This window comes from Balaenoptera borealis (assembly GCF_965194805.1).
Source record: "Balaenoptera borealis genome assembly, chromosome: 20".
Taxonomy (NCBI): domain Eukaryota; kingdom Metazoa; phylum Chordata; class Mammalia; order Artiodactyla; family Balaenopteridae; genus Balaenoptera; species Balaenoptera borealis.
In genome coordinates this window covers 45371511-45391548 of record NC_138879.1, presented here as the reverse complement: position 1 = coordinate 45391548, position 20038 = coordinate 45371511, and the positions used below count along the sequence as shown (strand labels likewise).

Below are 20038 nucleotides of genomic sequence, written 5' to 3'. Positions count from 1 at the left end.
AGGTGTTTCTGAAGGGCAATCCATCTTTCAAGAGGAAGCCCAGAGAAGGCAGGTGGGAGGGCAGGCAAGGGGCACAGCCTGTTTCTCTGTAACATCCTAGATCCAGGGCAGCAGCACCTCTGGGTGGGAAGGAGGCTTCCTGTCTGTCTACTGGGAGACAGGTCTGTGCAAAATCCACTTGGTGATAGGCACTGTGTGCAGTGATACCACTAGGTGATAGGCACTGTGTGCAGCGATACCACTAGGTGATAGGCACTGTGTGCAGCGATACCGCTTGGTGATAGGCACTGTGTGCAGCGATACCGCTAGGTGATAGGCACTGTGTGCAGCGATACCGCTAGGTGATAGGCACTGTGTGCAGCGATACCGCTAGGTGATAGGCACTGTGTGCAGCGATACCGCTAGGTGATAGGCGCTGTGTGCAGCGATACCGCTAGGTGATAGGCGCTGTGTGCAGCGATACCGCTTGGTGATAGGCGCTGTGTGCAGCGATACCGCTTGGTGATAGGCGCTGTGTGCAGCGATACCGCTAGGTGATAGGCGCTGTGTGCAGCGATACCGCTAGGTGATAGGCGCTGTGTGCAGCGATACCGCTAGGTGATAGGCGCTGTGTGCAGCGATACCGCTAGGTGATAGGCGCTGTGTGCAGCGATACCGCTAGGTGATAGGCGCTGTGTGCAGCGATACCGCTAGGTGATAGGCGCTGTGTGCAGCGATACCGCTAGGTGATAGGCGCTGTGTGCAGCGATACCGCTAGGTGATAGGCGCTGTGTGCAGCGATACCGCTAGGTGATAGGCGCTGTGTGCAGCGATACCGCTAGGTGATAGGCGCTGTGTGCAGCGATACCGCTAGGTGATAGGCGCTGTGTGCAGCGATACCGCTAGGTGATAGGCGCTGTGTGCGATACCGCTAGGTGATAGGCGCTGTGTGCAGCGATACCGCTAGGTGATAGGCGCTGTGTGCAGCGATACCGCTAGGTGATAGGCGCTGTGTGCAGCGATACCGCTAGGTGATAGGCGCTGTGTGCAGCGATACCGCTAGGTGATAGGCGCTGTGTGCAGCGATACCGCTAGGTGATAGGCGCTGTGTGCAGCGATACCGCTAGGTGATAGGCGCTGTGTGCAGCGATACCGCTAGGTGATAGGCGCTGTGTGCAGCGATACCGCTAGGTGATAGGCGCTGTGTGCAGCGATACCGCTAGGTGATAGGCGCTGTGTGCAGCGATACCGCTAGGTGATAGGCGCTGTGTGCAGTGATACCGCTAGGTGATAGGCACTGTGTGCAGTGATACCACTAATAAATTGAACCTTTCAACCCACTCCGTGCAGCCTTGCCTTTCCCTCTCTAAGTGGCCCTGGGGCAGGTGCTGGTGGCATCAAAAGGAACATGAACCTTCCCAGCTGGTGTGGCCCTGTTCCCGCTAGGCCCTTCTAGGCCTTTTGTGCTGAAGGGAAAGGAACTGAATTCCTGTCAGAAGGCCAGCCCCTTCCCCCAACTCTTGCCAACAAACAGCCAAAGGGATCTTGAATGAAGGAAAGCAAGGCAGGGAGCTCTCCAAGTTTGGGCAGCAGTGGCCTTTTTTGACTTCTCTGCTGAGCCCCAAGCAGAGGAAAGGGAGGGGGAAAGCTTTGCTTTCCCAGAGCTGATAGGCAAAGCCGTGAGGTGAAGCCCTAGTGAAGAAACACAGGGAGATCAGTCGAGAACAAAAGAGGCAATGGGGCTGGGGGAAGGGACTAGTCAGCTCTCTTCGCCAGGGCTGTGTGTGTGTGGGACCAGGTGAGTGGGGGGCCCATCCTGGGGGAGATACGCTTGACTCACGTGGAGGTACCGTCAGAGACCAAGGCCCAGCCGGCAAAAAGGGGAGAGAGAGGTGCAGGGTTCAAGTGGAGACACCCAGATTGACTTCTCCCATGTGCCAGAGAAGACTAGAAGGCACAGTGGATGGGGTGGCTGTGTGTGAGTGTAACAGCAGCTGCTAACATTTCCTGAGGCTTGATGAGGTCCCAGGCACTGGACTTAGCACTTCACACATTCTTTCTTAGTCCTCACAGCTGCCCTGCTGAGCTAGGTATCATCATCTCCATTTTACAGATAAGAAAGCTGGCTTAGAGACAACAGGAACTCGCTCAGGGTCACAGGGCTGGGAAGTGGAGCAGGGATGTGACCCTAGGCAACGTGGTACAGAAGCCACCTGCTCCTCTGTAAGTCCCTGCCTCTCTGATGGCCTGGAAGAGGGAGTCAAGGGAGGCCTCAGAGCTCCGAACACTGCTTTGAAAGCTCCCCCTCAAGAGCTGGAGAGTTGGAGAGAAGCTTTGCCAAGTGCTCTGTAGAAACACTGTTTATTCAAATGACGGGCAGGAAGCGTGGCAGCAGGGGGTAGGGGCAGCCGGGTGGGGCTGGGCAGGTTAGCACTGCTCCCCTACGTCCCTTGTGATCCTGCTTTGACAGCCACCCAAGCTGTTGGTATCAGGGTCAGAAATACCTTCCCTCCTCTCTCCTGTCCCAAACTGAATAAATAGCATCCCTCTCCCCACGGGAGCTGGGGGAGACTCACGTGCTGAGCTGGTGCCCCGTCACAGCCCAGAGTCAGGTGAGAGCAGAAGCTCAAAATGGCTTGTAGGGAGTAGAATACAAAACTGTTTGTTCCACTCTCATTTTCTTTTTCCTCTTCTTCCTCCCTGCCACACTCCCTTCCCAGCCTGGTCCCAGGACAGGTGGTCGGTGAGGGCCTGGAGTGGGAGTATTGTTGCCTAGCGTACACTGAGCTCAAGTGCGCAAGGCCATCCAGCCTGTCACCCATCCAGGCTGACCACCAAAGAGAACGTCAATTCACTCCACTTTATGGACAGAAAAGGAGGGGCAAGGAGTGAGGCAATGGGCAGCCAGGCCTCTCCCAGCCTCAGAGGTAACCAGAGTCCTAGAAGCAGGCCCCCTACCGATCCATCTCGTCCAGGAGTGGGGTGGCATCGCCAGCAATAGACATGGGGGTGCTTTCGATCATAGGGCTGGGGGAGGGCCGAGGTGTCAGCCGCTGCTTCTGTTTCCGCCGTTCTGCCTCCTTCTCCTGCAGCCACTGTTCCGCCATCTTCCCCCAGTCGATGGCTGCATGGCTGTTGGACCTGGGAGGGAGAACAAGGGCCTTTGAGACTGGGACTCTCTAGAAGAAAGCCTTCCCAGCAATCACTGGTGAGTATCCATTCTTGCAGAAATGGACCTCGCCTCTATGGACAGCAACCACGGCCTGCTGCCACACTGTGTTCTTCCCTCTTCTCCCAGAAAGCAGTCCTCCTGGGGACATCACCTGGGTCATGGCTGTCAGAAGATCCAGAGCACCTCCCTCTCCTAATAACCTGTTCTGTGCCACCATCTGTATACTTACTTTGGCTGCTGCTGCCGTTGCCGGGAGCTGGAGGAGGGCTGGGGCTGGGCCTGGGCAGACTGAGGGGTGGTGCTGGCCTGTAGCTGGTGGTACTGTGGTGTGGTGATGGGCTGGCTCGGGGTTGTGTAGGAGTAGCTGGGGGTCATTAGTGGCGTGGCCACTGGCTGCTGGGCTGGCGTCGGGAACACCTGGAGAAGGGTGAACAGTTGAATCGGGACGGGTTTTGTGCTTATTTGGTTTTCCTGTGAATTTCTGGCAAGCTGAAAATTTGGGCTCCATCCAGAGCCTTCCAGCTGACCCTCTCCTGAGCAGTGTGTGGTTCTGAGCAGCAGAGGCAGGCCAGCACGATGGGACCTGGCACAACAACAGGGCACACCCTTGACCACTTGAGGTTGTCAGAGGCTTGAGGATTCTAAAGATCCCAAAAGACTCTGTGGAAAGGTCAGAACTTCTCTCATTCCCTTTCCCCTCAAATGGGCCTGAGAAAAAGGAACATCTGCTGGAGACAGTTCCTAATGCTGTGGTAGCCCCTATGAAGGCCCTCGTGGTGGGCACTGCAGAGGCCAGTCTATGGACACAGGCTGGTAAAGGATGACCGTTCCCTTTCACCCTTCCCCACCCTCTGCAGGGAGCTTCCTCCCCAAGCCACGTACGTGGTAAGCGCTGCTGCCCCCTCCGCTGCCGCCATAGCCATACTGGCTGGAGGCCCACTGCGCTGGGGTGGCATTAGGGTTCTGGCCTTGGCCTGTCACGGCAGCAATGGCACTGAACACCTGTGAGGTCATGTTCTGGGGCAGGGCGTTCACAGCCCGTGTCAGATCTGTAAGCACACAGAGGTGGGAGATGGGCATGTTAGAGGTGACAGTCCTTCTAGCTCCATCCCTCTTACCCCCAGTCCCCGGCACGAGCTCCTTACCTGCAAGGTTGATGTTGGCTGGGGTAGCATTGATAGAGGCAGGTGTCCGGGTCCTGCTGCTGCTACTGGGGGTGATGCCTGTAAGAAATGGCCCAAATTATGTCTCACCAGAAACCTACTTCTGGTTTTACAACTGGGGGGCTGGGAGAGGTACTGAGGTGGGTGGAAAGAAGGGAAGCTGGGGGTATTCCCTGGCGGTCCAGTGGTTAGAACTCTGTGCTCCCACTGCTGAGGGCACGGGTTCAATCCCTGGTCGGGGAACTAACATCCCACAAGCCACGCGGTGTGGCCAAATAAATACATAAATTAAAAAAAAAAAAAAAAAAAGGGAAGCTGTATAGGCAAAGTGGAAGATGGAATAGGAATTAAGAGAACTATAATGACAGCCTAGGCCTCAGCCCCTCCTATAGAAGGCTAGTGATTATCTTGACTCAGCACTTAGGTGTCCCTTCAACCACACTCCAGAAGTCAGAGAGAGTAGAACTCACCTGGTACAGGATCCTGATAATGATCCTTGAACCATCTGAAAAGGCCATTCACAGTCGGGAAGATTTGGCCCCGGTACCGGAATCCTTCTGGAGTCACTGTTACATATTCTATCCTGGGATTTTGGGAGGAAACATGCATCAGATACCACTTGTGGCCAGCTGTAAGAGAGCGGCCAGAGCAGATTTCCACCATGTGAAGTAGCCACACTGGGTGCTGGGGGAAAGGAGAGATAAAAGAGCCAGTCCCTGACCCTGTAAAAGGAGGCTGCACTCTGGGTGAGGTGAGGAGGGCACAGCAGAGTCCAGGCAAGGCCAGGAGTCAGCAGCCCCTGGTGTGCTATGTTCAGGCTGCCAGAAGAAGCCTTGCTGGGGGCTGGGCCACCGTCCTGCGCTGCAGTATGTTGGCAGCACGCTGCAGGTCAGGGTTACTGAGATCACAGAGTGTCGGGGTTGGGAGGGGCCTCCCACGGCAGCAAAGCACAGCTCCCCACGAGCCGGAATCTGGAAGTGCTTCTTGACGGTGGTTGGTCTGCCCTTATTTAACACTTTGCCAGAGCAGAGAGTGGATCAGAGGCTGGGCTCTGGGTTCAGACCCAGTCCTTGTTCCAGTTTTGTCTCTGCCACTCATCACCTATATAGGTTTGTACCAAGTTACTAAACCTGAATCTCAGCCTCATTTGTAAAATGAGGATAATAGCACTTAAACCTATAGCGTGGGTATGAGGAATAAATGAGACAACACGTAAAGCACTTATCGCAACACTTAAAACAGGTTGTGCTCAATAAAGGATAGCTGTCAACAGCCAACAGTCAACGCTAAGTATGGCAATGTGCTGACTCATTAAGCTGAAACCTGCTTCCTAGATCTTCTACCCAAGTGTTGTTCATTCTGCACAAGGAGTTTGTGCCCCTTTCCACGGGACGCTATCATGTTGCCTCTGCTCCTGGTTTAAGTCCCCTGTTTGTTCAATTGTTCCTCATGGGATAGTTTCCAAGCGCCACATGGTCCTGGCTGCCACCTTCTGGAAGCATGCTGGTGAGTCAGAAAAGGCTTCTCAGAAACAAGCACAATATTCCAAAAGTGCCCACGATGGTGCAGGGTCCAGAGTCCAGAGCTTCTTGTCCTCTGGCCTCTGAGCCCCTCCTAATAGAGCCCACACTGTGCATCATGTGCGAGCAGTACAGGACTAAGAGCAGAAAGGCACAGGCCGTGGCCAAGGACCAAAGGGAGGATGGGGGAGTAGAGAAGGCTAGTATGGCTATCAGTCTGGGTAACGGACACAAAGAAAGCAGGCCTAAGGAAATCAGACTTTGTCTGATGCCGGGTGAACAAAGGAGGGACTCAGATGGAGGAATCCCTAGGAAGGCCAGCCTGTCAGTCACACACAGAAGGGAGCGGAGCAGGTTAGTGACTGGAAGAGATGCTCTCCTGACCTATCCCCGTTCAGCGCAGGCTCACCACAGCAACAGTGAGCCACCGTGTGCTGAAAAGCCCTGGTGAGGGTGAAGCAGAGAGTGGAAGGAGTGACCAGTGTGTTGGCTCCCATCTTTGCCAGTCAGTGGAGAGAGTGTCTGGTGATTTCTATCACTCTCTGGGAGGGAGAAGAGGTGAAGGGAACACCTTTTCCCAGGGTTGATTAAAGCACCTTTCTTATTCAGTCTGCCTTTTGCCTCTAAATCATCACCCTCTTTCCCCACCTCCAACCTTCACCTCCACTCTAAACAGATAAGAGGAGAAAGGCAGTCAAGCAGAACCAGAGAGAGTACTGTTTGGGGGCCTGCTAACCTATCTGTGGACCCCAGTGGCAGCACCTTCTCAGCACCAGTGCTCACCTGGGTTTACCCCGGGGCTGGTATCCCAGTAGGAACTTGCCGGGCAGTTCCTTGCAGGCACAGATGAAATAGGGAATGAAGGTGGGCTTCTCCTTCTTAGTTTTGATGAGCAGCTCCTCTAATTTCTGGGGGTAGAATGAGGGGGAGAGGTTGGGATAGCAGCATGCTTGGTACACAGTGTCTGGCTCACACGTGACGCACACCTCCTGCACCAGCTCAGCATCCCCGACACTGAAGGGAAACCATACATCCGTAAGCGACTGGGAGGTGTCATCCCTTGCAGGGCCCTGGGCTCACCTTACGGTCCCCACCACTGCAGTCCTGATAATACTTGTGGTTCAGAAGGTCCCGGGCAAAGGATGCCATAGGCTGAACATAGCGGGCAACAATCTCATCCAAGTCTTCAAATTCCTGTGGGAAGAAAAAGGCCCCGACTGTCATATCCAGAGCTGAGAGTCAGCCTTTCATCAAATCCACCTGGAAGAGAACCCACTGGAGGGGAGGAACTCCCCAGCCCTGCTGCAGCCTCACTCTGCTGCAAAGTCCCCTCAATTTATCCATCTGTTTGAGTCATGCCCAGATATATTAGCTTATAAGGCACAAAATCCTTTTTTTCATAACTTTAGTTCTCCCTTAGTGCTTGGGAACAATAGGGGGCTTCATAAAATTTCTCTCCACTGAAAACAGGACAAAGAAATTTGGTGTGTGTGTGTTGTGCACGAAGCACTTGCATGTGTATTTTCTCCTCTTCCTCCAGCGGTTCTCTAGTCTATTTTAAAATTTGGAGGACAGGGAAAGAAGTGCAAAATATACAAAACTGGTATCAAATTACTCATTTCATAACCAACCTCCTGTTTTGTTGCTCTGTGTAGCTAAAATACAATGCATACCAGTAACTAAGGTGAAAGTGGTTTGTTTCTGGAAGCAGGAGTGGGGATACTAGTGCAGGCAGGGGCTGCCTCTCACCTCACTGTTGATCCACAGGGTGGCTCCCAGGCTGAAGGCATTTTCCTTGCCCTCTTCCCGCACATCCACGTGCTGGTATATGCCGTCACTGACCTTCCAGGTCACTGTCAGGTGATTTTCACCCTTGCTGCTCGGTCGGATGATCACGTCACCCTGGTCCATGGTCTCCATCATTTTTTCTGCTTGCTTAAAATTTATATTATGGAAGGACGGGTGTGCAATCACTCGCTTGATATATGCTGAAGAGAGCAGGAAAGAAGTATAGATCAGGTGATGGGACTGGGAGCCAACAGCAATGGGACAGGCCATGGCTTAATTTCTGACCCACTACTGAATTCTGAGACTCTTTCACCCTCTCTGGGCCTGGATTCTCTGATATGAAGGATATGTTAACCTGGGCCCCTGGGTGCTGAGAGAATGAAGCTTTAAGAGTCACAGTGCATTAGCAAAGAAAATGTGACCCAAGAAGACCCCAGCTTCCAGCCCTGCCAATGGCTCCCTTTCATGATGCCTCCGGGTCTCAGCACCTCAGAGCTGAGCACTCACTGCCACTGGGAAGCTGAGCAGTCAGCAGTGCATCCTGCAGAGGGAGAGCTGCCAGGACTTGGGGTGCACAGGCGTGGTCATGGGCACACTCACTGGTCCGCTGCTGCTTCCGTTTCATGTCCTCCTCCTGCTTGTGGTCTGCTGCTTCCGCGTCAAAGTCATAGTAGGTGTCCTTGGGCAGTTTCCACTCGTTGTTCCTGTCCATGAGGTCTGAGGTGCGGCAGGTCAGGTCTGCACTAAACTTCTCGATGTCAATCTTCATGATGCGGCAGTGAACAGTCATTCCCACCTAGATCCACAGAACATTTGAGCTGGAAGGGACAAAGATGGTCTAGCCCGATGCCCTATTTTACATGTGAGAAAAGCAAAGTCCAGGCAGAAAGGTGGAGTGACTGCCCAAAGCCAGCCAGCTACTGAGTGGCAGATTAGTAGGAGTTCAGGGTTGAGTCTCGTCTGCAGACTACAGTCTGTGCCCTGTACTGATGCCTCCCACTCTAGGCAGAAAAACCAACTGGAGCCTCCTGGGACATCTTCTGTCACTGTAATAGTCCCTTTTCTCATAAAGCTGCCTAATTATTGCTGCTAGGATGTGATCCAAGTCTGGCTGCCGTTTTTGGAGGGAAAGCAAAGTAGTAGCTATTTTCTGTACTTTACCCCTGATTTGAGCCCTTCTGTCTAAGAGGGACAAAACCTAGTCATCTGCATGGCTCTCCTTCTGAAAATCTCCCTAGCTTCATTTACAGGCATACCTTGGAGATATTCCAGGCTCAGTTCCAGACCACCGCAATAAAGCAGATATCACAATAAAGTCAGTCACAAGAATTTTTTAGTTTCCCGGTACATATAAAAGTTATGTTTACACTACAGTCTACTAAGGGTGCAACACTATTATGTTTTAAAATATGTGTACATACCTTCGTTAAAAATTACTTTATTGCTTAAAAATGTTAACCATCACCTGAGCCTTTAGCGAGTCCTAATCTTTTTGCAAGACTAACATCAAAGACTACTGATCACAGATCACCCTAACAAATATAATGAAAAAGTTTGAAATACTGTGAGAATTACCACACGTAAATGTGACACAGAGACACGAAGTGATCAAATGCTGTTGGGAAAATGGTACTGATAGACTTGCTCGATGCAGGGTTACTACCAACCTTAAATTTGTAAAAACAAACAAACAAATAAACAAACAGTATCTACAAAGGTCAATAAAATCAGGTAAGCCTGTATTCGGAATGTCTTTCCCCAGCCTTCCTAAGTCCATAGCTCAGGGGTTCACAACACTTAGAACCAGAGAATTTGGCAGATCTGGTACCAGCTGTATCACTAACAAACCAGCTGATCCTGGAGAAGGCACTCAAATTTCTCTGAAAAAAGAAGGTAGTATTTCCTTCCCCATCAGGCTGTGAGATTTGAGTCAACATATGTAAATGTCAAGGGCTGGTATCTAGTGTGTGCATAATAAATGGCAGCTCTGACAAGAGCATACTAGAACAGAAAGGGAGCTTAGCCTTTCTGCTTCACAGCATGTAATGCTGGGCCCTGCTTCCTGCCCGCTGGACTAAACCGCAGCTTCCCACACAGGAAGAGAGAGCCGTCTCTCAAAGGGCTGGCAATTTGATGAAATTTCACAAAGGCAGTGCACAAAAGCTGCTCCTCATTCAGACAGACGGTTCTTGCCCTGACTTCACTCAACTGGTTATAAATCCTCCTGAAATGCTCCCCACCAGGAGCCACTGGGAACAGAGCCTAACTCCTGGTGGGGACAGCCCAAAGCCAGCCTGATTTGGGCAGCTGAAAACTACACCAGGGGCCTTACCCCAGTCATTCACCTACCTTCACTCGTTCCTCCGGCCGCTTTACCACTTTGTCACTGAGGAATTTGGTGGGGATGAAGCCAGTGACACCATTGTCTAGCCTTGTTTTGACACCGATGGCCTGGCCTGGGCATGAACCACTGTCAAAGTGGTTCCAGACCTAAAGAGGGCATCAGAAGAGGAGCTTGATCATTAAGATTCTGGAGATCACACATTCAGAAAAGAGCTGCCAGGAGTGCTGTAATTCATTTTACCATTGACACTGGCATCATGATGTGAGAACACAATGACTTAGCCACCCAGCAACACAGAATTTGAATATTCCCGAAGTTCCTTGACTCATAACTCATGTTTGGCACCACTGGCCATCAGACCAATCTTTTATGTTAATCTAATTTATATGTCCCTCCAACTACAACTGAAGCCCCTCCCTCCCATTCTGTTCTGACCTAGTGGGCATAAGAAATATCTCTGTCAGTCTCCTCAGAACAACTCATTTCAGTGAACCAGGCACACCTTGGCTCTTTTATAACCTGGACAAATCTCACCAGCTTCTTTTATTGGGTAAAGTTAAGAAATTGTCTATTTTACAGTCTGCCTAAATAACATTTGAGGATCCAGAAAAAGCTTTCAGGATGGCTTTTATGAGTTCTAACCATGAGAAAAGCAGATGATGTCTAGAAGAATGTGGGAAAAATTAAGACGTGTGTGGAGAATGAAAAAATTGAAGGGAGCCTTACAGATACCTTCTAACTAGCATAGGGACACCGTGCCTACACTGTATGTGAGAAATGCATATATCCTCTTGTCTCTACTCTGGTTGAGCTACATCCTCAGAGAATGGGAAACAAGGATTAAGGGTTGAGCGAGAACAGAAAAAACCACATAGATCACTTCCGACTAGCATACAGAGGGACTTCATGTTAGGCCTATATGCATTCCAGCCCTCTTCCTCCTTTGTGTATTCACTTGGTAAAGTGTCATCTAAACTATCCCCATTCTTGGTTCCTTTCTAGGGCACTGAGACCATTCAATAAAGGAAATTCAGTGTTACCATGGTAACACTGCAGCATGTACCTCGCTTAGTTCAGGGAAATTGTCCTGTTGACAGAAGGGGCACTGCCATAGCCCTGTCTCATCGTTGCGGATTGCCTGGTCATAGCTCTCACCCTGTGGACGCCTGTGGGCGATGCCAGTGACGTTGCAGATAATGAGCTTTCCTGGAGGAAGGGGAGAGGAGGAGAGGGAAGGGAAGAAGAGAACAGGAAGCAGGCTAAGAGAACTGGAGAGGTAACTCCTTCCCACCAGCCGTTTAGTGACAGAACTTCTGTCCTAGAGCATCTCCACTGATTTCCTTCACATCCTCAAAAAGGGAGATCTTCCTCTCATTTGATGACAGGAAAATGAGGCCATAAGACTGACCCCATGAAGACCCCACAGCAGCAGGTTAAAAGCATAATCTGACCTTGAACTCAGCTTTGACTTCCAGCTCAGGGCTCTATAATCTTCTTAAAAGTTTCCCTGGTCTTTCCCACCTATAGTACAAACTGTACTGTACAGTTCAAACTCTTGCTTGGTTTGAATGTGTACAGTAAACCCATCCCCTCACCCCTACATATCCTCCTCCAACTAAAACACAGACACAGAATTTACCAATGTAGAAGGTCTCTGGTGTTTCTTTGGTTAACATATTGAAGATTTCCTCTGTGTTGGGAGAGCGATAGGCTGTCCGGAGGTCCTTATACCGACAGCTCAGCTCCGCTCGGATGTCATACAGAGTGATGTGTTTGTCACCATAGCCCTGGGGAAGAAGCCCCCGTCAAGAAGAGCCTTGCAACTGCTCCCCAACTGAGCCATCAGGGGTTTCGATGAAAGAAGTAAGCCAGTTGGCTCCTGTCAGGGTTTCTCTTCTTTCCCCCCAACATTTACTAAAGGACTAAAGGAGGTTTTCAAACTTTTTCTTAGCCATGGAACACTGTTCTGATAAAAATGCCTCACGGAACCCCAATGTGTAAAACAGACAAATGCAAAGCCGCACCACTGGAGAGGAGGAAAGAGGGCCTAGAAGGAAACCCTGCTACTCACCCCCTCCCAGCTCCCTCACAATGTGCCCCCAACAATGACTATAGCAGTCTCTGAGACGTCCTTAGCTCCTTAATAAGCAGACCGAAAACATCCTTGAGAAACCCAGTACAGCACAGGGAGAGAGAAGGATCAGGTCTCCTACACTAACAGTATTAGGGCTTCTCTGAGGACTTGCTGCCTGAGTCTCCTCTCAACTAGGCCACTTGGGATGGTTTCTGTGCCAGGCCTTCTACACTGTCACCCACCTGCCTCTCCAGTTCTTCTGCAAAGGCATCCAAGTCCAGGTCCTTGAGTCGCTCTGGGTTTTCCAAGATCTCTTCAAGGGCCCCTGCAGGGTTGGCATCCTCGGCTGATTCATCATATTCCAGAGCATCCACTGCCATCTTCCTGGCCCACTCATAGGTCTCAGGGTGAACTCGGGAACCATCAAGGACTTCAATATATGAGTCAGTGCTGAAGGAAAGGCAGAAAAGGGGCAGGATATATAACGAGAAGCTTCTAGTAACAACCCAGACGTCCACCAATGGGGAACTGGTTAAATAAATTAGGGTACCTCCATACAATGGAATACTATACAGCCATTAAAAAGAATGAGGTAGATCTATGTGTGCTGACATGGAAAGATGGCCACAATATATTGATACGTGAAAAATGCACTGCAAAACACTATGAACCGTATGATCCCATTTTTGTAGCAAATGGGTAGTTAGTAAATGCATAGCAAAAATAAAATTTAGAAAAGTTGTAGTATACATCCACCACTTGTTATGGTAATTATCTCTGGGGGGTGGGATTATGGGGGACTTCCACTTTCTGCATAATATTTCTATATGTTGAATTTTATATCATGAACTTATATAAGTCTTATAATAAGATAAAACAAGAAGGGGGAAGAAGACCTTTGAGAATTTGCTGACAGCTACTTTCCCCCATAAAGCCTTCCCAGGCTGGTCTTGCCCGTGCACTCACATGGACCTATGTTATTCGTGGAGTGTTACAGCAAAGCTGGGTGGAAAATGAAGTTTTAGAACTTGAAGCCTATTTCCCCACTGATTTCCATTACTGAATGAGGAGCTATGTGCCCGTGGAAAAGATCCTCCAAAGACTGAGTTGATAACTTCTGGAGAGGAAGAGGTCAATAGTGAAGTCCAAAGTCCAAGTGAATAGAACTTTCTCTCAATAACATCATCTCAAAACATACCAAATCTCTCTCCCCCTTCCTATGCCTCAGACCCCCACACTGCTTCTCCACTGCCCCTTCTATTCCCACCCTTATCTAGCCACAACAAACTATTAACAACAGAACAAGTTTGTGTTTACTGAACCAAGTCTTATGTTTTCTGTCCTTAATTTATAAACTAAGTTGGTTCTTTTTATGTTTCTCTCACAAAAAAGCTTCACATAATTGAACTGATCTTTTCCATAGGTCAGAGGCTCTTGACTAAATAAAGGTTCCTCACCTTTGCTTTAAAACATTTCCTAATTTAAACAGCTTGTGGCCCTTTGACAGCCCTAATCCCTGAATCCCCAAAGCAAAGCCCAAGAGAATTCCTCTTGGCCCACCCAGGCAGAGGGCATCACCTGTCCCCCAGGGAGGCCGTGTCGATCTTGAGGAAGCCAGCGCAATTCATGAAGACTTTGGGACCCATGTGGCACATGGTGACCAGCTGGGTCCGGCTCTCGAGCCTGGTGTTGTTCTGTTTCAGGATCTAGAAGAGAGGACTGGAGTAAGCTGGAGTAGGAGGCAGGCCCCACCTCCCAGCCTGCTTTCAGGTCTCTGGGAAACCCTCCATGATGGGAATTTTGCCGCCACACCCCGATATCTAACTGAGCACTACACCATACTAACTGCTACTAAAAAAATTATGTTAAAGAACTACACTATGCCAAGCAAAGATAATACATACCTAATGTATTGCTTCAAAGTTAATAATACAGTCAAGTAGCCACCCCATATTAAGAAAAAAAAACATTACAAATACTCTTGAAGATCACTACATACCCTCCTCTGTATTGAAATCCTTGCTTTCCACTGGGGAAAAAAACCTCACTATCCTGCGCTTCCCTGGTGGCACAGTGGTTAAGAATCTGCCTGCCAATGCAGGGGACACGGGTTCGAGCCCTGGTTCGGGAAGATCCCACATGCCGCGGAGCAACAAAGACCATGCACCACAACTACTGAGCCTGCGCTCTAGAGCCCGCGTGCCACAACTACTGAACCCGCGTGCCTAGAACCCGAGCTCTGGAACAAGAGAAGCCACCGCAATGAGAAGCCCGCGCACCACAACGAAGAGTAGCCCCTGCTCGCCACAACTAAAGAAAGCCTGCGTGAAGCAACAAAGACCCAATGCAGCCAAAAATAAATAAATATATATATATAAAAAACAAAAAAACAAAAAAACCCACTATCCTGAGGTCTGTGTCTAGTACACTCTCGCTTTCCTCCATCTCTTTTAAATCATGGCTCAGGCTATCTTTTCCAGAAGCCACCACTGTACAGTAGTGAAGACCATGACTGTGGCCACCTGGTCTGAAGTCTGACTCTTGACTCTCACTAGCTGGATGACTCTAGGCAAGAGGTAAAGTGCCTTTACCTCTCTGACCTTGGTCTGCCTGTCAAAGCATATTGGCAAAGTAAAGGTTCAATGAAACAGAAGTTTTCTTTTTTTCTGATTCAACCCAATCCTACCTTTAGGAGATGGGTCCCTTTTCGAGGTCCCAGGCCACAGACATACTGAATTAAGGCCTGGCTGTAGGGGTGGGCAATGGCACGGTTGACATCAACTCCAACCTCATTGACTCGGTTGATAAATTCACAGTACAAGGCGTTGAGCAGTTCTTCTTTCACCACATGCTCCTGTCGACACACAGCAGGCAGGAATAAGGTGATTGTGCCACTCTGTCCACCTGGGCCTATCTGTCAAATCCTACTCACCTGCAAGGGGTGAAACTTGAGGCACAGGATGTCTTCATCAGAGCTGCAAACCTGGGCAAATTCAATCAGAGGGTCCTGGATACGCCGGGCCAGGGAGACTGCCTGTCTCAGCACAGGAGGGTAATCCCGGAACTCTGCCTAGAGTCAAACGAGGGTCAGCAGGGCCATAAAGTCTCCTCAGCTCTAACAGCAAGAGGAAATCCAAACCACCTGGCTTTTTAAGTCAATTTCTCTTCTCTAGGACCATTTTTCCTGGGACCAATTTAATCTCTGGGGCTCCCAATCTGAACCATGACTGGCACAATGGAGATCCTCTGCATAGGTAAGTGAACAGGTGCAATCCTGTGCCCCCATAATCTTTGTTTCCCCAACTCCCTGGGATTGATAGCTCTTGCCTGTGCAGGGCCTAAGGGTGGGGCTCCAGCATTACCTCTGATTTCTTGCTGTTCATATAGAGAATGGCCAACTCATTGTCAATCAGCTCCACCCCAATAGAGGACAGCTGCTGACCCTGGTCCAGCTCATGCACAATGCGCTTCACATCCTCAATCAACATCTGGGCATCCCTGGAGGAATGAGGGGTGCTGGTCAGGGATACTTCTGGACAGTTTCTCAGGGATGAACAATCTCATGGCTGGGAGTGGGGGAGGAGAGAACTTTGAAGACAAAGAGGTACAATATCCCCAGGGATATCCCCTGGGGATGGGGATATTATCAAGGCTCTACACAGGCGCATGCCTACTCTGTAACAGGGACAGAGCAGATTCAACAATAAAGGATGAGTGACTTTAAGCCAGGCCTGGCCCAATCCCCTGGTACCCCTACCTGTTCTCTCCTGCAACTGTCACCACATGAGGCTTTTTGTTCAGGAGGAATTTCTTTAGAGTTTCAATGTCTTGAGCCTGGAGTGAAAGAAAATTGGAGCTGAATGACTTTGAGGATAGGGAGATTTCAAGCACTTCTCTCTCCCTAAGTAGCTTGAGACCTTACAAGACCACAGAACAATGATGCATCACACGTTGTCAAACTGGAAGACAAAATGAGGGGACTAGGACCTCTAGTTTGAATATTATACTTCTGTTAATATTTCCTAAGATTATTACACTTCTGGCTTATACTTGAGTTGTGCTTAACTAAACACACTTAGGTCTTTTTTAACATAAACCACTGCCTGGCAGTCAAGACTATTCTAATCTCCACTTTAAAATTTTTCTTTCTTTTTTTAAAGAGCTGTTTGTTGAAAGTTATTTTTTAGAATGGAGTTCTGTCAATAAAATTGAAAGATACCTTTATGCTAAAAAAAATCAGAAGCATATACACGAGATGAATTCAAATTTCTCTTTCCCTGGTAGAAACACAAATGCTAAAGCAGGGAAAAGATTGGCTTAATGCCACAGTGGCTTTCAGCTCCTGGAACAAGCTGACCCAGATGCTGGTAAAAACAAAAGAAGTTATGGCAGTTCCAGAAGCACATAAGGCCTAGGAACTGGCTTCAAGCCAGAAGGAAATTCTGCACTAGAACTTGAGTGCCATCTACTGCCTACGGAAGTGAGACTTATCCCAGGACTTAAGACGTCAGGGACCAGGTCAGAGATAATCAGGGTCTTGCACGGGATGTTGCTTAGACCATAAACTCTTATCCCCACTGAATTATAAGATGTGCTCAAGATGTACACTTGGTAACCTGTCCTAGTCACTTGCCTTCTTCTCCCGTTCTTCCTCTCTCCATGCAGTTCGCCGTTTGGTAAAATGAGGCAGCCGGAGGAAGTCTGTCACTTCTCCTTCACCGTTGACCAAGGAGCAGAACACAGGGTGATCTCTGCCAGCCCAACAAAAAAAGAACCGTGTGATAATCAGCAATACGAGGACATGAGTAAGAGAAGAACAAGACTAGGGAGACAGATAAGGGGTGATGCCAGACAGGAAGTTACCTGGCAGAGGAGAAAGCAATGCCTAGGACTCGGATGCCCTTCCCTTGGTTCTCATCCATAAAGTCGTCATCTTCCTCTACCTGTTGATCCGGCCGGTAGGGTGCCACCCTCAACCAGTTGTAGAGCTTCCGACTACAGGCCTGGGGAGGAGGCACACCAGTCACTATGGCCAGCAGGCTCGCCAAGTATGTTAAGGAAACAGATGCAGGCACACATTTGCAAAGGTCATATTTATATGCATGCACACTCCTAGCCCTCGGCACGCTTACAACCTGAAGGCGTACTTTGCTTTTAGAAATAGGAGAGTACACAGAGGCCAGTTGTATAAACAAAGAATATGTGTATGCGGTGGGGGAGGGAGGGAAGAGGCTCTTCAAGTGGGGAGGTCTTGGAGTGACCCATGACCTTGTTTGCACTCCCTCTCAGGTTATGCTACGCCTGCCCCCAGTGTTTCCCCATTAGCTACAGGACAGCTATTAAGGGGTGCCTTCACTCTCAGCTCTAGCTTGGGGAAATCGTATGACTAAAGATCACGAGTTCCTGTCCTCACCTTTATGACATATTCTTTGGCTTCGGCCAGCAGCTTGTTCTTGAGCTCTTTGGCCATCTGCACGTACAGGAACTGCTGCAAAGCTCGCTCGATGGCCATGGTGCGCTGCCGATTCCACTCCTGCACCTGGTGGCTGAACTCATCTCGGTAGTAAAATTGTTTGATTTCTTCAAAATACGTCTGGTCATTGCCATAGCTGAGGAGAGACAACACTGTGGTGTCAGGGACAGAGAAAAGGTGATGCCCAAATGCCCTTGAACACTGGGAGTGACTAAGCCAGGGACGGTGGCTTGCTCAGTTCTGAAACTGTGGTTCACATTCCTGAGGGACCCCTCCTTCCAACAGACTACTGACCAAGCCTTCCCCAAAGAGCCCCCAGCCCAGAGCTTTGCTTACCCTTCCACCCCCTTCATATCTATGCTGATGTCAATGGTGAGCAGCCCTTCATCTTCAGCCAGGCATATCTTGAGGAACTGGTCATCTCTCAGTTCCTTAACAGGCTTGTTCTTTAAGTACTTGAAGGAGTAAGAGTAGTGGGCTTCATCCACATCCTGTACACAAGAGGGAATCATCAGTCAACAGACAGACTGGGCTTGACCCTGGGAAAAAAGACCGACTCTCTGCTCTCAGGCAGACAGCTCAGCTAAGCGAGAAGGCAAGAAACTCAGTTCAATCAAACAGAGCTGGACCACATGCTAGATCAAAGCCCCTCAACTGGCTTACCTTTCTACCTTTCTTGGTGGGGGTTATATTGAGCTTGGCTCTCTCCTGGAAAGTTTGCCTCAGCACCTGCCGGACAAGGGGCTCTCGGGCAATCTGCAGGGCTACCATGTAGCGGGCACCTTCCAGCACAGCTTCTGGTGTAGGGAACTGGCTGTAGGGAAAATGGAGGAGCTGCAGGATGAGGACATCTTTGCCCTCAGGTCCCTCCTCCTGCCAGCCACCTACTGCAATGCCTACCTGCAAACATAATCCTTGGCCAGCTCCAAGGGCTCTGCAGGAAACTGCTCTGTCTCGTGCCTCTGGTAACTGTCCCGGAGGTTTTCCCCAAATTGCTCAGGAGTAAGTCCAAACTTTTTGGCTAAGCCATCTAAAGCAAACCAGAAGGGTGAAAGGTGAGCCAACAGCTGGGCCCAGTAACCTCTTGGCTTTCAGTCTAGAGCAGCAATTCTGGGCATTAGACTTTAAAGGGATCACAAATGAGCAGGAGCAGGATGTCTTACAGCGAACAGTGAAAATGCTGACTTTAAATACCTAACAGGCTGTCACAAAGCAGAAAAAATAGAAATTTTCTATGTGACTACTGGAGTCAGAACTAAGGTGGAAGTTACCGTTTAGTAAAAGAACTTCCCAAAGATAAGATGAACTCCCTCTCTCTGATCGTGTGTTTCCCACTCCTTCAGGAATTATGGGAGAGGCTGGACCATTCTTGTGGCGTGGGTGTGGTTCATGGGAGCAAGTGTTAGAAGTGGATTGGTGACTCACTCAGATGTCCTTTAGGTCCTCTTCCTACCTACCAGTGACTACTGGGGAACGTCTACAGCTAGTTTTTACCTAGCCCAGCGCTCTGGCAGATAGTGTACATATCTCGGCGGGAAGCCTGCTTGAGCTCTGGCCCTCTCTGCTCCTCATCTTCTGCCTCTTCCCCATCACCTGGGAAGAAAACATGAGTTGGTCCTCTGGTTTCCAATCACTCCCAAGGATCTGACACATGCAGAGAAGTCCCGAAGTGTAATCGGCCAAGGGGATCCTTGGAAAGGCCATGGCCACCAAGCCTCTAGGTTTTCTTTTCCAACACTCACCTTCCTCATCTCCCTCTTCCCTTACACGCTTTAGCTTCTTGCGGCTGGCCTTGGCAGCATTCTGCATCTTGGGGATGTCACGACCATAATAAAGCAGGAAATGATTGTAGACATCTTTCAGTTCATCCATTGATTGTACATCCTTGAGCCTGGAGGGAAGGGACATAAGACCTCAATTGTCATGGAGGAAGGGTATACCCCAGTTTTGCTACAAGAGATCCAATTCGCATGAGGCAAGATCCCAACTAGGATGAGTACCTATATTCTCCAATTATTAAAGACATGCAATGGCCCCAGACCATGACTTAATTGCAATCAAGGTATCTTAAAGGAGGAATATGTCAAACAAGTGGTGGCTGGTGGTTGTTAGAAATGGCAACAAAAAGGGAGAGGCAGACGTGGCAGCATGTCTCCAGTTCAGAGTCCCTGAGACAGTCCTTGTCCTTCTTTCCCAGGTTCATGCCGCTGGCCACTAAAACCATCTGCTCCCCTCCCACACCCCTCTCTGATTCCAGGCTCACCAAGCTACTTTCTGGTTGTAGTTTGGTTTCCCATGTAGCTTTTCACACAGGGAACATATAAATAAGCAAACATGACTATCTGATCTTCTTAACCTTTTATACCAAGATGGATAAGTAACAGGAATTTCCCTGTCAGAAAGATCACTTCTGACGTGTTGATAAGTTGGGTTTCTAAGGAACGGGTCCCGTGCTGAGAATTTTGCAAGGTTATGCTATTCTGGGGTGGGGGTGGAGGGGCGGGGGCCTGCCTTTGGTGTGAGGG

At 49.6% G+C, this 20038-nt stretch overlaps 1 protein-coding gene across 3 annotated transcripts in view; it reads right to left on the bottom strand.

Annotated features, from left to right (window-relative positions):
* Positions 1 to 2324: 2324 nt before the first annotated feature.
* SUPT6H (SPT6 homolog, histone chaperone and transcription elongation factor) overlaps positions 2325 to 20038 on the bottom strand; it is a 31587-nt gene continuing 13873 nt past the window's right edge. The window contains exons 12-37 of one of the 3 annotated variants that reach the window (XM_082372682.1): positions 19256 to 19404; positions 19008 to 19106; positions 18414 to 18543; positions 18177 to 18327; positions 17850 to 18004; positions 17454 to 17649; positions 16904 to 17043; positions 16674 to 16791; positions 15798 to 15874; positions 15403 to 15538; positions 14973 to 15110; positions 14727 to 14894; positions 13619 to 13746; positions 12283 to 12490; positions 11606 to 11753; positions 11030 to 11172; positions 9972 to 10112; positions 8223 to 8418; positions 7584 to 7822; positions 6915 to 7028; positions 6618 to 6742; positions 4785 to 4897; positions 4297 to 4374; positions 4034 to 4200; positions 3381 to 3568; positions 2325 to 3120 (exon numbers count right to left, since the gene is read on the bottom strand). In XM_082372682.1, the coding sequence (XP_082228808.1) occupies positions 2934 to 3120; positions 3381 to 3568; positions 4034 to 4200; positions 4297 to 4374; positions 4785 to 4897; positions 6618 to 6742; positions 6915 to 7028; positions 7584 to 7822; positions 8223 to 8418; positions 9972 to 10112; positions 11030 to 11172; positions 11606 to 11753; positions 12283 to 12490; positions 13619 to 13746; positions 14727 to 14894; positions 14973 to 15110; positions 15403 to 15538; positions 15798 to 15874; positions 16674 to 16791; positions 16904 to 17043; positions 17454 to 17649; positions 17850 to 18004; positions 18177 to 18327; positions 18414 to 18543; positions 19008 to 19106; positions 19256 to 19404 (3832 nt within the window). In that variant the 3' untranslated portion in view covers positions 2325 to 2933. The remainder of the gene's footprint in view (positions 3121 to 3380; positions 3569 to 4033; positions 4201 to 4296; positions 4375 to 4784; positions 4898 to 6617; positions 6743 to 6914; positions 7029 to 7583; positions 7823 to 8222; positions 8419 to 9971; positions 10113 to 11029; positions 11173 to 11605; positions 11754 to 12282; positions 12491 to 13618; positions 13747 to 14726; positions 14895 to 14972; positions 15111 to 15402; positions 15539 to 15797; positions 15875 to 16673; positions 16792 to 16903; positions 17044 to 17453; positions 17650 to 17849; positions 18005 to 18176; positions 18328 to 18413; positions 18544 to 19007; positions 19107 to 19255; positions 19405 to 20038) is intronic. The other 2 variants (XM_082372683.1, XM_082372684.1) reach the window with 2 other exon arrangements.